Below are 15,173 nucleotides of genomic sequence, written 5' to 3' on the forward strand. Positions count from 1 at the left end.
ACTGAAATGGAATCTTGAAACAAGCGTGTTGTTGTGAGAGTAAATCCTGTAAAATATGCTGTGTGCTGTGGTCATTATGCTGTAATTTTCATGTGGAGACCATCATGGTGATTGACTTTGTTGCCAGTGGTGATCTGTCTGTCTACCTGTCCCTCTCACCCATTAAGGGAGACCTTTACAGAGGTGCCACAAAGTGTTAATCACACTCTCCATGGATATAAATAGTTGCTACAAATAAGGGAGGTTTGTGTGTGCCTGCATGCACATGTGCATGTTTAATTTTATGAGGCACACTGATATGCAGGTCTTTATTTTGTCTGCACTTTTATGCCTCCTCTGGATGATAACCTTAATTTCCAGTTGTCTGGTAGTGTTGTAGAGCGTTCGGTCTTGTCTTTACCAAAGCTCCTGGAGGAGGTGAAAAGTCATTTTAATAAGTGGTAGGAAGAGCCTGAAAAGGAGGTGTAGTCCAGGTAATAATAGACACCTTGTTAGCTGGAGGTGTCACAGATACTGTGCGTACGGAGCACTGTCAGACCCAGAGCTCAAATTCTGGTTTTCAGGCTTTAAATATTCCCATGTGTGTTGACAAAAAGATATAGAAACGCTGTCCAAAGCCTTATCTAATTTATGTAGCACTCTCGCCAAATTTTATTTGATGACTCACTTCTGTGTCATCAGCAGCTGAGAGTGTTTTTAATGCATATTTTTCAAAATGTTCTTGACAAAATTTTATTGCCTACTAAATTACTCTCTAAACACACCATTGTATAAAGCTCTGTGAAAATATTCATATTGTTCAGGGTTGTGTACCGTTCACATTTGAGCTGGTGCCTGGTAACTGGAACTCAACTCATTTTTCTACACTTCACTATCTCTAATAATAAAAATGTAATTTCAGTTGTAAAACTAAGTCCAGACTTCTCCGTTTCAAGACTGTTATTTATTTATCTATTCGCTCATAGTGCAGCAGAGCTGCCTTGGCTTGTCCTTTGTTGTCATTATCGCTGAGCTTGCCTACAATAGTATTTCCCCATGAGTAACACTCACGTACTACTACTTTCATACTAGTTTCATCTTTCAGGAAAAAAAATAGAATCTCAGATACTATTTCCGAATACTAAATAAAATGCATGCATAGTATTTTGGATGCAGGAAGTGGCTCAGTGTTTACGAATGCTAGTAAATATTCTAACCGACGTCAACTGTGACACCAGGTACCCCAGAAAAGTACCCCAGGTATCTCCAGCAACAACCTCTCCATTACAGTCACGGAGCACAAAACAACTTATCTAGTTCATTCATTCATTCATCTTCTGTAATCGCTTGTCCTGTGAAGCGTCGTGGGGTCTTCTGGAACCTATCCCAGCTGTCATCGGGCGAGAGGCGGGGGTACACCCTGGACAGGTCACCAGTCTATCGCAGGGCTAACACAGAGAGACAGACAACCATTCACACTCACATACACACCTACGGCTAATTTAGAATCACCAGTTAATCTAACCAGCGTGTCTTTGGACGGTGGGAGGAAGCCGGAGTACCTGGAGAGAAGCCACGCAGACACATGATTCCTTGTTTTAGACCATCGCATTACTTAACTGCCTGTAGATGATGATACACTTGTCAGTGAGTCTTTTAAAATGTTGTTAGTGGAGGGTTCAACCTGTTCTGGCTGCAGGTGTTCGTGAAGATGTAGTGCAGGACTGTTACATTAGAATACATTCATTTTCACTAGCGTACCTAATTAACTGGCAAGTGAGTGTATTCTAAGCCCTTATGAAGGTGTCACTACTATGCATCCATAGTCAGTTGTGTAGCAGTGAATGAGGCCGTTAATAAAGTGCAGATCAAACATAGCAACGTTTCACGGCCCTGTAATGGACCTCTCCTGCTCGTGGGTTTCAGTCTTAACTGCACTCCCTTGTTCTCTCTTTCAGAACAATTATTTGCTTTGGCTCCCTTTTCGTTCTGTTATTTATGTTTCCCAGTGCCACCAAAAGTTTATTTATACTGTCTTTTAAGTAAAACAGACCTCTATTACTAGTTATAATGAACATAAAACAAATGAATCATTAATCATTTGACATATAACTGCAGTTTATATAATTTTTTATCAGTTATATAAACTGATGAATGGCACTTCACATTGCCAGTGTCTTAACAATTGGCATCGACCTCTGGGCCTGCATTAGTTAATACATATAACAAAACACATGTGCACATAGGTGGTAACATTTAGTCTGTCTAGGATACATCTATCCTGGGTGCCGAGTACTGTCACCTGGCATCGTCTCTCAGATCAGCGAACAGCCAGCAGCATAAATGAGGGACAAACTGTATCTATACTGTGTGTGTGTTTTTGCATGGGTAAGCATATCTCAGCAAACATGTGGGCGTGTTCTGAATTATGAATTGCTGTGGCATATCTGTCCTCTAGTGTTCAGCATCTTTGTGTTAAGTGTCCAACTGTCTGTACGCAAGTGTTAAAGTGCATGGAGACACAAAGTTGGGAAACTTAAAGGACGCTACACTGTCTCTGCATGCGTGCGCGTGTGTGTCTGTGTGTGTGGACACGCGCAAATGTTTCGTCTCATTAGAGTGAAACTTGTGGTGCTGGGGTCACCTGCAAGTCAACCGCCCCTAATTGGCCTAACGGTTGTCAAGGAAACGGGCTGGATCAGGCCAAGTGTAAACTGACCCACCCAAGTGTCCGTGTCCATCTTCAGACAAGCAAACACAGCTCACACCCAGAGTCATTGTTTGTCACTTCCTCGCGTATGCCTCAGCCTGCCAAGATAACGAGGGAGTGAGACAAACGTTAGCGAACCAGGCAGAATTATCAGCAGGTAGCCAGACAGATAGGCAAGATGAAGACTGCAGACACACACACACACACACACACACACAGACCGACTCTCTTTCTCACACACTCATAGTTGCAGGGTTAAACTGAGAAGACAACACAACTCCCTGTTCTGAACAGGAGGTTGCTCGATTAAATCTTCGCCCTGTCCTCCGCTGTCTCACATGATGTTGCTGCCGCTTGACAAAATGTTAAGTGCTCGGTGAAATAAAAAATGGACATATTGAGTTTTAACATACTGGTTTTACATGGGCAATTTTCAGTGACAAGCATCCAGCCGTTTTCTTTGGATAAACACAGCGCACATTGTACTTGAATGAATCAACTTTTTGACACCACTGGGCTTTTTTCCTGCAACAAGATGGCCATATTGATGAGTGACGGGAGGCAGAAACATGGGAGGCATATTTCCTCACGTTGAAAAAGGAAGCATCATTTTTAGTACTTTTGCAGCTATCTCAGTATATCCAGCCTTGCTGCTCATCCAGAATGCTGCCAGAGATCTTACGTCAAACTTACTTTTCCCCCCACCGCCGTTTGCAAGCTCAAGGAGTTGATCTTCATGGAGTCATGGATCCATTTTGCACTTTTTGCCGTTATCTCCTTTATGAAGTAACGGTAAATTCTGTTGACTGCAAAGGCGAGTAACTTCGCATCAGCTGAAGACAGATCAGATATACTCCTGTACCCTCACCATCCCAGTGTGAAGATGAATGCAGATACTTTATCTGCCACGTGGAGACAGTCGTCATTCTGCCTTGAAGTAGCAAATCAATTCGCTGAGCAACCTGAAAAACTCAAGTAAAGGTTTTGCTATACACTCTGCTCTTCTGCCAGTGGGGCCTTTTTCTCTGAAAGAAATTACCGTAGCGGCTCATAAACCCCAGTCAGACAGAGAGATCCCCCTTTGTGGAGAGGAAAAGCGCGCTACTTGACGTACTGTGCCAAGTTCAGCGTAATTACAGTAAAAATAGCTGGAATATTATTATTTAGGAAGGCTTGAAGAACCACGGCGTCTCCGGTTGGTCGATGGCCGGGTTAATGACCTACAGTACTTTAATGTATAAAGTTGTAATTTATTAACAAAAAAAAATACATAAATGAAAAAAATGTTGAATGAGGCATTTTTTTCCTGCAAACTGAGCACCTGTTTTAAGTAGGCGGCCTTTACTAACTCTGATTAGATCTGATTATTCTGGCTTTTTTGTTTCCTAAAAGCCAAATATTACTATACCAGGGTAACCTCCCTGAATTGTAGCTTCTCGGTTAAATTCCTGTCCTGTGTATGTCCAAGTTTTATATAGAGAGCACATGTCAAATGTACAAATAGCCCTAATGGGTGTGTTTGTAAGTCTTTATGCAGATATCATGAAGGACACTCAGTTGTATGTTTGCTCTTGGGGGTTTTGTCAGAATCATCACTTGAGAAGCCTTAGTTGTAACTTATACAAAACTCCAAAAAGTTCATCACCTGGTGCTTTTGAACCGATTTATGCTAAAAAGTGCAGTTGTGTTGTTTACAGTGTCTTATGATCAAAACTGTGTGTTCCCCTCTTCTTTTCCTCAAGTAATGCTCCCCTCAGTTCACCATTGAGGGTCAAAAAGTCACAGCGTAATTACAGCCTGTAATATATTGAATGTTCCAACTGAGAAAACCACAGATGCCCCGATGTGTGACTTTTTGATGGAAAATCCACTTCCCCTGCGATTCTTTTTTTCATTTTGGTAGTAAAAATTTTCTACATTAGGAAGTTAGCTTCAGCCGCTGCTACTGACAGATGTTTCTAATTACACAAAGGGCCACGTAATGTCAAAAATCAACATGGCTTTATTCTGAGGTTTCTGAACATGCTGTAAAGCTGTTATTGCTTTACGGCAGACGTGTTTGTATGTTGACGCAATGAAATACATTAATTCCAGACAGACTGTGGTTAACAAATTACGATCCTTACTTCACTGGATCTGGATTTTTCCTAATAAGATGCTGTAATTGTACTTTACATTACGTATGGAAAGGAGAATCAGCTTACTCCTTCATTTTTTTTCTTTTTTTTAAACTCTTCGCGGCAGCTCCATGATGTGTTAGTTTTTCTAAGAATGCATCGTTTCCACTCCTTTTTCTCCCCTTCCCCCTGTGTCTCCTCTCTCCTCTGTGCTCAGCTTCTTGTCTCTTTCCCTCTGCCTCTCTGTGTCTATTCGTAGCATTCCTCAACTCTTCCTCATACCTTCCTCTTGCTGGATGTGTCTGCAATTTTGCCCCTGTACCTTCGTGTGTGTGTGTGTGTCTTCCTCCGCAGCATGTCCATCAGCCATCTCATTATGGCTGTCTGTTTTTACATCCCTTTGCCTCATTAGGCACCACACACAGCCACTGAGGACAGCAGGCCTCAACTCCAGTGCCAATTTACCCCTCTCTCTCTGGCTTTGTGTGCTTGTGTATGTGTGTGTCTATCTGTGTGTGTATGTGTGTGTGGAAGTAGAGTGCTCTCCGCATCTCCCTTGTCACACATTACCTTGTTTCCTTGCATTAGGCTCTTTCCATCCTTTGCATCTTCTTCATCTCTTGTTCATCTGTGCTCATGGGAAACTGAGTTCCTTGCCCTCAGCTAACCTTTTCTCTTGGTTTGGCTTCCTTCTCCTCTCTCTTAGTAACTTTTTGGTCACTGGGATACTTAAGTCCAGTGTTCTCACTCATTTTTGTAAGTCATATCAGACTGCTTTATAATCAGTCATGGGAACATTTTAACAACAACATTTGCCTCGGTTATACTCGATGCAACAGTGAAATAGTTCCACCGATTCTCCTTTCAACATGATTAGTGGATTGTCATCTACACGTGCAACCAACACACTCTTTCTTTTTTTTACTAAAGTCTGGGAAGTTTTCCTTAATGGATCAATGCATTTATATTTTTATATGGTTTTGGACATCTTCACGCAGTCTCTCTTCATATTCAGTCTCCATTTTTATTTTACATCACACACGTCCCTGCACTAGCCATACGATAACGACAAAGTGGAGTTTGCTTTGACTACACAGAGCATCACAAGCATCATCTCATAACAAAATGTTTAATTAGTTGTAGAATTAGTTAAACTTGGCTTCGGGAAGTCTCCATGTGCAGCCAAGAAAGAGTCTGGGATAGAGAAAAAACACAACTTGTCAGTTTGAGACTTAGAACGTGACTTTTCTGCCTTTGGACAGAAATTGGCTATTCACATGCATTTTCAGTCGTGATGCTAATAGTTTCTTGGATTTATATGCAACAAACGTGTGAATGGCTATTTCTGTAAACGTGTACATTTCTAAATACAGGCTTAAAAACGTATAATAATGCATGATCAAGTTATGTCTTTCCAATTGTTAAGGCCTTTTGTTGCAACTTACAGCTTGCTTACATCCTATTAACGTGTTAAATTTCTGCTGCGGATGCTCATTTTTGCTCTTGTGTTTCTTTGTGTGACACCAGGTGAATGAGATCTACCATGACCAGTCTTTGGGAGCAAAAATCAATGTGGTGCTGGTACGGATTATAATGCTGGGCTACGGCAAGGTAAGACCTGATATATATATAAAAAAAAATAAAATAAAAAAAGGAGTCTTACTGAAGAGCTGCTTGAGTTGCAGATCCAGGAAAGTTGAAGCCTTGTCTCTCTATGAGCACTATCTTTGATACAGGGATTTCAATAGCTTTAAGTGCCAACAGTGAGCACAGCCAAGTCATACACTCAGAATCAACGCGCACACATGCACAGTCATCAGTACACGCAAATGCCCGGAGCCTGTTATTCCAGTGGACTGAGCAAAAGAGGAACTAAAAGCATGCAGCATCCCAGGGGAGTGTTTTCAAGTCGCACGCCTTCACAGTTCAGCACCAAAGCACACAGAAACTCTGCCCGTTATGCAATCAGCGTTCCTCCCAGTAGACTGCAGCATGGAATCATGGGAAGTCCAGGCAGAGATAAACAATCAATGATAGCCCTCCCTCATTCATAAAGAGAGAGACCGGACAATGGGGGTAGCATCCCTTTCTTCTTGACTGTAACTCTATCTGTATGACAGTGCTGAGGGGAAAGAGACAGATAAAGCAGGATATGGCAGGAATAGAGAAGGGCAGGGATTACCCCAATGGATGATTCAATGATTTTATTGCTGGATAGGTGCTCTGTGATACACTTATGCTGCTTTCGCCTTATCTCTTCCTCTCCTCTCTCTGCATGTCTATAGTCCCAGAGGAACTCTGGACTCTGGAAACACACACTCTCACACATAAACACACACACACACTCCCACGCACACACACACTTACACAGTACACTACATTGGTCATTCTGGGCCAGCCCCTATGCAGCTTCAGCCAAAGCTCCGGCTGTCCATCATTCCCAATTACCGTGGCAACAGAGCTGCACCCAGACAGCCTGCAGATTGGCTGTGTGACCCTGAATGCAGGCGCACTCGCGCACCCACACTTCACACACCCACTCCAACACAACATTTACACAGGACTCACCATTTCAAAGACCTGTTTAGAGATCACAGGTCTCTAAATGCACGGGAACATGCACAGAAGCAACTGATGAGCATGAAAAAAAATCACACGTGCACGGTGCACTCTGTCTAGGGGGGTGTTTGTGCACAGTACAGACATCACACTTCATCATTTGTGCAGAGGCAGGCCATATGTCTTTAGTGCAGCTCAGTCACACTACACATGCTTGCTGTTTGATTCAGCTGTGCATTGTGCATGTGTGAAAAGGAAGGAGAGGAAAACGAACACGGAAATAATAATAGCATAATATAGCGAAGGAGGGGAGGGGAGGCGAGCAGAGACCCTGGTGAAGGTGAATGGAAGGAATTGCAGTCATTTCTGTAAATATTGGCTTTATCAGTAATATAAATTATAAGTAAATATTTTTGCCTGTATGACTGTCAACAGCTTATTAAGCAACCCTTTATTTAGTTTCATATTCATTATTGACATCATGAATTCAGGATCCTATTAAGATTTTGTAAGTACTGTGCGTCCCTGTGCATGTGTGTTTCTGGGTGTGAGTGTGTTACACACCTCAGCAATTTGCAAGAGCTGCTGACAATATACAGTATATAACATTGTGACACTGCCCCCTACAGGTTTGGATCATATCAGTACGAAAAGCATATTTAGTTCCCTGTTTTCCATCGTTTTTACACTCTCTTCTCTCTTCCCCTTTGTGTGTGTGTGTGTGTCTGTTGTCCCAGTCCATGAGTCTTATTGAATTGGGGAACCCATCTCAGAGTCTGGAGAATGTGTGTCGCTGGGCCTTCCTGCAGCAGAAGCAAGACACAGGGGACGCTGAGTATCACGACCACGCCATCTTCCTCACACGACAGGAATTTGGCCCCACGGGCATGCAGGGTATTAGTTTTCATAATATGTTTAACATACATACATTAAGTGCACATCCTCTTAAGTATCAAGACTCATAAGTATGCATACGTAGAAAACTCCCCTCTTCCTTCCTTTTCCCCATTTAGCTGCACAGTGCACTGTGGGTTTGGTGGTTGGTGGTTTTCTGTGCAGCAGAGTACAGGCTAACACTCAGGCCCAGGGGAGAGGCCTCTAAAGGCAGTGGCCTAGCTATCCAGAAGCCCTTCAGCTACCCTTGGGCTCAGCCTTCAGTAGCAGAAAATCAATAGACAGAGAAGGGCCAGCCACAGCTCCACAATTAAAGGCAGTACAGGACAGACAAGCACACAGGGAGTTGGAGATTGGCATATGTAGAGGTGGAAGTCCACGGTTTAGGGTTGGGATTAAACACGCAAACACATGTGTACTTATGTGTGTGTGACACATTACTTTGTGTGTATCATACACATGTTTTTTAAAAGTTTTTTTTTTAGATATGCATATTTGATCACGCAAATCGCTTGTTTGATTGACATTACTAGCAATTAAACCAGATATGTATTTGTAGTATGAGGAGTTAAACTGAGGCATCGATTGGTGATTAACAAAAAATGTTGTTGCTGTATTATTGAGTTTAAGAAAATCTATGAAGATTGAATCATTGAAAAAATAAAATATATGTTCAAATATATATAAAATATATATTTTTAATGCAGTGTAGTAGATTAGTGTGTATATAGTGTAAAGCAAGCATTAGTTGCTCCTTTATGCTTTTTTTTTTTTGCTTTGTGTATTTTTTCAGTGAGTCTTATGTGAGTTTATACTTCTGCATCAATTTGAGCCCAGCTCAGACCCTGCGCAGACCCTAACGCTGTAGCTCAGGAGCGCCTCCTCTACCGCTTGGTAGTAGCATTTTTCCGCTATAGTATCTCCGTCTGCTTCTCCATCTTCACAGTTTTTGAATTGATTGTTTTAGATCAATAAAGGTGGAACACATCTAGGAAAGGTTAACTGAGGAGGTTCGGAGATACAAACATTTCTATGACTCGTCTCCGGCAAAATTTCAGCGAATGTTTCATTGCCATTATTGAAAGTGAAGCAGGAAGTAGAAACAAAAAGAGCCAGACTGACGAGCGCACAAGTATAAAAGGCTCCACCGGCGTAGGCTACGTGCATAGGTTATGCAGTTTACCTCTCGCAGAAGTATAAACTGTGCTTTATACAGACAGTCTATATACAGGATGTTTAAGGTTGTCTTTCTCTCTGGTTGCTAAGGTTATGCCCCAGTGACAGGAATGTGCCATCCAGTGAGGAGCTGCACTCTGAACCATGAGGATGGTTTCTCATCTGCCTTTGTGGTGGCGCACGAGACCGGACACGTGTAAGTACATGGACATGATGACAATAGGTTCAAGCCAAGCAAAAAAATAAATAAAGTCACTTCATTAGAGTCATTGGAGTTTTGGTCCAAAGTACCCAATGAGTAAACTGTGAATCGCTACAGCCTGCCTCCTTTATTTCTTGTTCTTTTCCTTCCACATGTTTCCAGTCTGACCCCACTGGTTCATCTCTTTTCCCGTCCTATCTCTCTCTTTTTTGTGTAGGCTAGGGATGGAGCACGATGGCCAGGGAAACCGCTGTGGAGATGAGGTGCACATGGGCAGCATCATGGCTCCACTGGTGCAAGCTGCCTTCCACCGTTTTCACTGGTCCAGATGTAGCATGCAGGAGCTGGGACGCTACCTTCAGTGAGACACACACACATAACCGAAAATGTTTTTAATAGCTTTTATGATGGGTTGGCAGGTTCTGTAAACAATACTACATAAAAAGTTGAATAAATTGGGGCTTTTCTTTCAAAACTTGTGTTGTTGAGGAAATAACATTAGAATAATTGATAATAAAAACATATTAGTCACAGTCCAAATTGTACAGCCATACAAGGACATTTTGATCAGTCAATGAAGACATTGTTTGACTCCTCTCGCAGTTCCTATGACTGTCTTCGTGACGACCCCTTTGACCACAACTGGCCGTCGCTGCCTCAACTTCCTGGTTTGCACTACTCCATGAATGAGCAGTGTCGCTTTGACTTCGGTCTGGGCTACACAATGTGCACCGCGGTAAGAGATCTCCATAGTCCTCCGTTCGTTTTACTAACATAGCTAGTTTACTAACACCTTCTAACTGCACTAACACCGAAGGCAACTACGTAATTCAGAATTTCCTGAATTTCACTGTGATATATATATATATATATATACAGGCTACATTTTCTTGGGTGCTCTTGAGCTCTGAAGGTTTTCCTCAATAACTGAGCGTAGTACTGACATCTATCTCTGATCTACATTGTAATGAAATGAGACTCACACATACACAGCTATTCACATTCTTCTGATGTCCTCTGTTTCCTCTCCCGGCCACTGGTGGGATTGACATCTTGCTTAAAAGCAGGTAATTGGTTTTGATAGCTTTTTCTTTTCTGTTCTGTTATTAATGTTAACGGTTAAAAAATCATTTATTTATTACAACACAACAATTGCCTTGATACCACAGTGCCTTTACATGAACCCGTCACAAACAGTGTTTTGAAAACACAAAAACCAGCACACAGTAGACGAGCTTCACCCAGCTGCAGCATCTTGCCAGGCATCTTTACTTACCCCAAGTCACCCTCACCTGCTCTATGACTGTGAAGCCACTGTGGCACGCTGTTGAGAAGCTGTTGCTTGATTGACTAGGGGCTTGTTCGGGGGCTTTGCACACATTGCTAGATCACCCTCTATTCTCTTGTCAAACTCATTCCCCTCAGCTACAAAAGGCGGGCCAGTCAGGAACGCAGGTAAGGTAACCCCACCTCCCGGAAGACATGACTGTGGCCCGTCGTTTATTTTCTCTGATTTTCGTTTAATATTTGTCCTCTAAAGTTGTAACTGTTTGTAATGTTGCTCCTTTTCTTTTTTATTTTTACTGTACTTTGTTTCTCTGTTCTACCCACCGTCATATTTTGGATGATAGTCTGCAGGATTCTAAAATGCTCATATTTCGAGAGGAAGTGGCAACAAAATCCTTCAAAACACTGGCTCTACTGGTTCATTTGTTCAGTGGCTATGGTGCAGTCCAGCTGTTGAACAGTACCTGAGTCTTCTCCTGCAAATCTGTGTTAAATCACTGCAGCAGGAAGAACCTCACTATATTGGCACTCTCATGACTATAAACGGGTGGAAAAGGTTGGAAAGATGTCTTTCCCATCTAAGGAGAAAGAGTTTAGCCAGAACAGAGGCTGTTTTTCCATGTTTCAGCTTTTAGGATCCTCCAGTCTGATGTTCCTGGCGATTACCTACCACAGTGTAGCCCCCTGACCTGTAAGGGTCCTCTGGGGTCATGGTGGGTAGAGACGTTTGTGTAAAGGAGGGAGGAGGGCACGCCCCCGTCAGACACTGGACTGTAGGTCGTTTTAGTGGTATCCTCATTATGGTTCATATCAGACAAGGAGGAGAATTTGGTCCTTGATCCATGTCCAGGGGCATTTTAGAGGTCACTGAGGCCTCACCTTTTGGCTTCTAAACCTTATGCCCTCTGACCTCCCTTGTGGCGTAATTAAACCATAGGCTGTCTCATTACGAGAGTTTTGTCTCTCAATCATCCATTGATTTAGTTTGCATGAGTGGCTGTGTGTTTCTCAGTGGAGAGTAGTGTACAGTGCAGTGAATCAGCAAAAGGTCGGTGTTGTTATTGTTGGGTATAAAACTGTTGTGGCTATTGATGTTGTGATATTTCTCTTCCCATCTCTAATTCATTTATTTGACTCAGTGTTAAGTCTCACCTCAGCTTTCTCATTTTGTTACCTAGTGTGTAAATTCAATGTTAGGGCTTCTGGTTGTAAGAGGGAGTCTCTCTCTGTGCCCCACAGTATCGCACATTTGACCCATGCAAGCAGCTGTGGTGTAGCCACCCAGACAATCCGTTCTTCTGCAAGACCAAGAAAGGACCGCCCATTGATGGAACCATGTGTGGAGATGGGAAGGTATTTATACGCCACTGCACTAGATGCTATCAAAGACGAATAATTTCATGATACGCTGCATCGAAATAATAAATTTGTCTTGTATTCTTTGCATATTGCAGCACTGCTTCAAGGGCCACTGCATCTGGTTGACTCCTGACATTATAAAGCAAGATGGAAACTGGGGTAAATGGAGTGAGTTTGGGCAGTGCTCCCGCACCTGTGGTGGAGGAGTACAGTTTCGCACACGCAGCTGTGACAGTCCAAGGTATTAAAACTACTTATGTAAATAGGAGAAATTGCAGGTTTGCAGTCTATGGCTGATTACACAAAATTCAGCTCTAATGGAGCTTAAAAGCAGGCGTTTGATAAATGTTGCACTCACTCCCAGTAGGATAATTAAATGGAGTCAATTGGCTCTGTTAACGTAGATCAACAATTTGTGCAAGTGGTAAATGTAATCATTCCTACCACACGATTTCAAATAAAAGCCAGCGTATTTCACAAGCGAAACATGAAACCGTTTTTAGAGGTTAAATAATTCTTGTGCCCTTTGCCCTGCGTCCCTCCAGACCAGCTAACGGAGGCCGGACCTGTGTCGGGGCGACGTACCAGTTCCAGATGTGCAACACCAACGAGTGCGAGGACATCTACAGTGACACTCGAGAGGAGCAATGCAATGCTTGGGAACCTCGCTATGAACTCCACAGCAACAAGCACCATTGGCTGCCTTATGAACACCCAGACCGTGAGTATATGACTGCATGACAAGCACTTTGGTTGAGATGCTGTGAGAATGACAAACCTTAAATGATAATACTGCATACTGTGGAAGCTGTAAATATGAAATGATGCTTGAAAGCGGAAGCAACCACATTCTTGAATGCAGCTGGCATTTAGAGGGTTTATATATACGTATAGGTTGTGTTCTGTTACGGTCACTGACATCTGGCTGTCCTGCTGAGTTTGAGTACAGCTTTGAGGTACGAATACGCCCTCCCATAAAAACAAGCCATGTCTTTGAAAATCTCTTTAAAAACAATCTTCTTTGAACTTAATGTCTTCTCTTTTTCCACACATTCACTGATGTCATTCAAACCTTACTAACATTCCCTCTTCTTCCACATTTGTTTTCTATCCGTGTATTGGTTGGGACATATGGACAAACTGTCAGATTGGCAGTAATATCCAAACCTAAAGTTCTCCACTTAAGATCCCAAACCTCTTTATTTCAGTTTTTAAATGTATAAATATACTATATGTGTGTGAAATTGTGAGATCCAACTTTGTCTTCAAATAGAGGCGTCACTGTCTTCTTGATACATATTAAATAATCAACCCATTAAAGTGCTGAGCTGTCTGCTTATCTAAATGGAGGTCATGCTACGCAAAGTCAGCTAAGAGTGGTCATGCTAAAGAGTTTTTCTTCATTCTTATTTTGAAATGTCATATTTTTCATCTAAGCTTTTGCCACCACAGATCATTTTTCCGTGTCTGTGTAAATGTGCAAGCACATGTGCTCACCGGATTGTGTGTGTGTGAGATAAAGGAAAAAAAAAAAAAGAAGTTGAGGTGAAACTGAATTCCATTCAAAGTCTGTCATCTCCTGTGTTCCAGATAGTGTGAGGAAAGAAAAAAAGCAACAAATTGTTATTTTATGCCTCTGTTTGGGTACTTTCCCGAGTCAAGCGATCTACTTTAAATGCTCTTGAAGAAAGAAACATGAATTGTGAGGCTAGAACCTCATCTAACTCTTTAAATACAAAGTGTTAAATAATTAATTAGGATGACTTCTCGCAAAGAGTGTAAAACAACCTTTTAATGACCATTTAATCTACAGTTCAGAGCTACAGAGAAACTCAAAACCTGCTTTGGACAGTCTCATAAATTCAGCAGAATATTTTCTCTTTATCTAAAATGTTAATTTATTTGTATATCGAACTGGTAAAGTGTGACTGACACTGAAGACACCTATTGTACAGTTGATCTTGTTAAGACAATAAATGCAACCCAACTACATATTCAACTTCTTCAACTGCAGCAGTTCAACTTCAATGTGATGTTTGTGCACGACGTTGGCCTTCTCATTTGTCATAGCGCAGCAGAAGAGGCTTTATTCAAATCTCTGAAAAGGGAATTCAGCATGTACATTATTTGTGTGCCTTCTCATTTAGACGTGACAGAAATGTGCTTTCTCCACATAATGGAATTCAGCAGTTTATTCGTGTCAAAGCTCCATTAGACAAGGTCCCTGGATTGTGGCCATGTGTAATGAACGTGATGAAGTGGGAGTGTGCATTCTCACTGGGATGAACTGCCAGGTTTTGTCTCTGGGGGCTCACGTAGTTGTAGTATGACTCACTCATACAGACACAATGAGACACTGTGTCACGCTGACTCATGTGGAGCTCATTCAAAACACACAAAAAAAAATAATCACATGTTGGTTGTAAACATCAAATCATCAAGATGAATTGTCGGCATGACATTCTGACAATAGTTTAATCGTTCTGAATACGCCTTCGTGATTGTTTCCCAGCTACCAAGCGCTGCAACCTGCATTGCCAGTCTAAGGAAACACGAGATGTGGTCTTCATGCAGAGGATGGTCCTGGATGGCACACGCTGTTCATACAAGGACCCACACAGTGTTTGTGTGCGCGGGGAGTGTGAGGTGAGTGCCGTTAAGTGTGCGCATTAGATCCAAGCAGCTGCATGTGTTCAGAACCGCACGTGATCAACTTTCCATGTTCTCATTATCAGAAAATGGGCTGTGACGGCGTGGTCGGCTCCTCAAAGCAGGAGGACAAGTGTGGAGTGTGCGGAGGCGACAACTCCAGCTGCAAAACCTTCAAGGACACCATCACACGCACTGCCAAGAAACAAGGTAAACACACTAACGGCCGCAGTGACCTTTA

The 15,173-nt window shown here is 42.3% G+C and overlaps 1 protein-coding gene across 1 annotated transcript in view; it reads left to right on the top strand.

Moving 5' to 3' along the window:
* LOC311491480 (uncharacterized protein) overlaps positions 1-15,173 on the top strand; it is a 107,018-nt gene that overhangs the window by 81,735 nt on the left and 10,110 nt on the right. Inside the window, exons 5-14 of the mRNA XM_084549408.1 lie at positions 6,334-6,417; positions 8,103-8,259; positions 9,526-9,631; positions 9,855-9,998; positions 10,241-10,373; positions 12,164-12,277; positions 12,379-12,524; positions 12,829-13,004; positions 14,796-14,929; positions 15,019-15,142. Of these exons, the coding sequence (XP_084405534.1) occupies positions 6,334-6,417; positions 8,103-8,259; positions 9,526-9,631; positions 9,855-9,998; positions 10,241-10,373; positions 12,164-12,277; positions 12,379-12,524; positions 12,829-13,004; positions 14,796-14,929; positions 15,019-15,142 (1,318 nt within the window). The remainder of the gene's footprint in view (positions 1-6,333; positions 6,418-8,102; positions 8,260-9,525; positions 9,632-9,854; positions 9,999-10,240; positions 10,374-12,163; positions 12,278-12,378; positions 12,525-12,828; positions 13,005-14,795; positions 14,930-15,018; positions 15,143-15,173) is intronic.

This window comes from Chelon labrosus (genome assembly GCF_963514085.1).
Source record: "Chelon labrosus genome assembly, chromosome: 8".
Classification (NCBI taxonomy): Eukaryota; Metazoa; Chordata; class Actinopteri; order Mugiliformes; family Mugilidae; genus Chelon; species Chelon labrosus.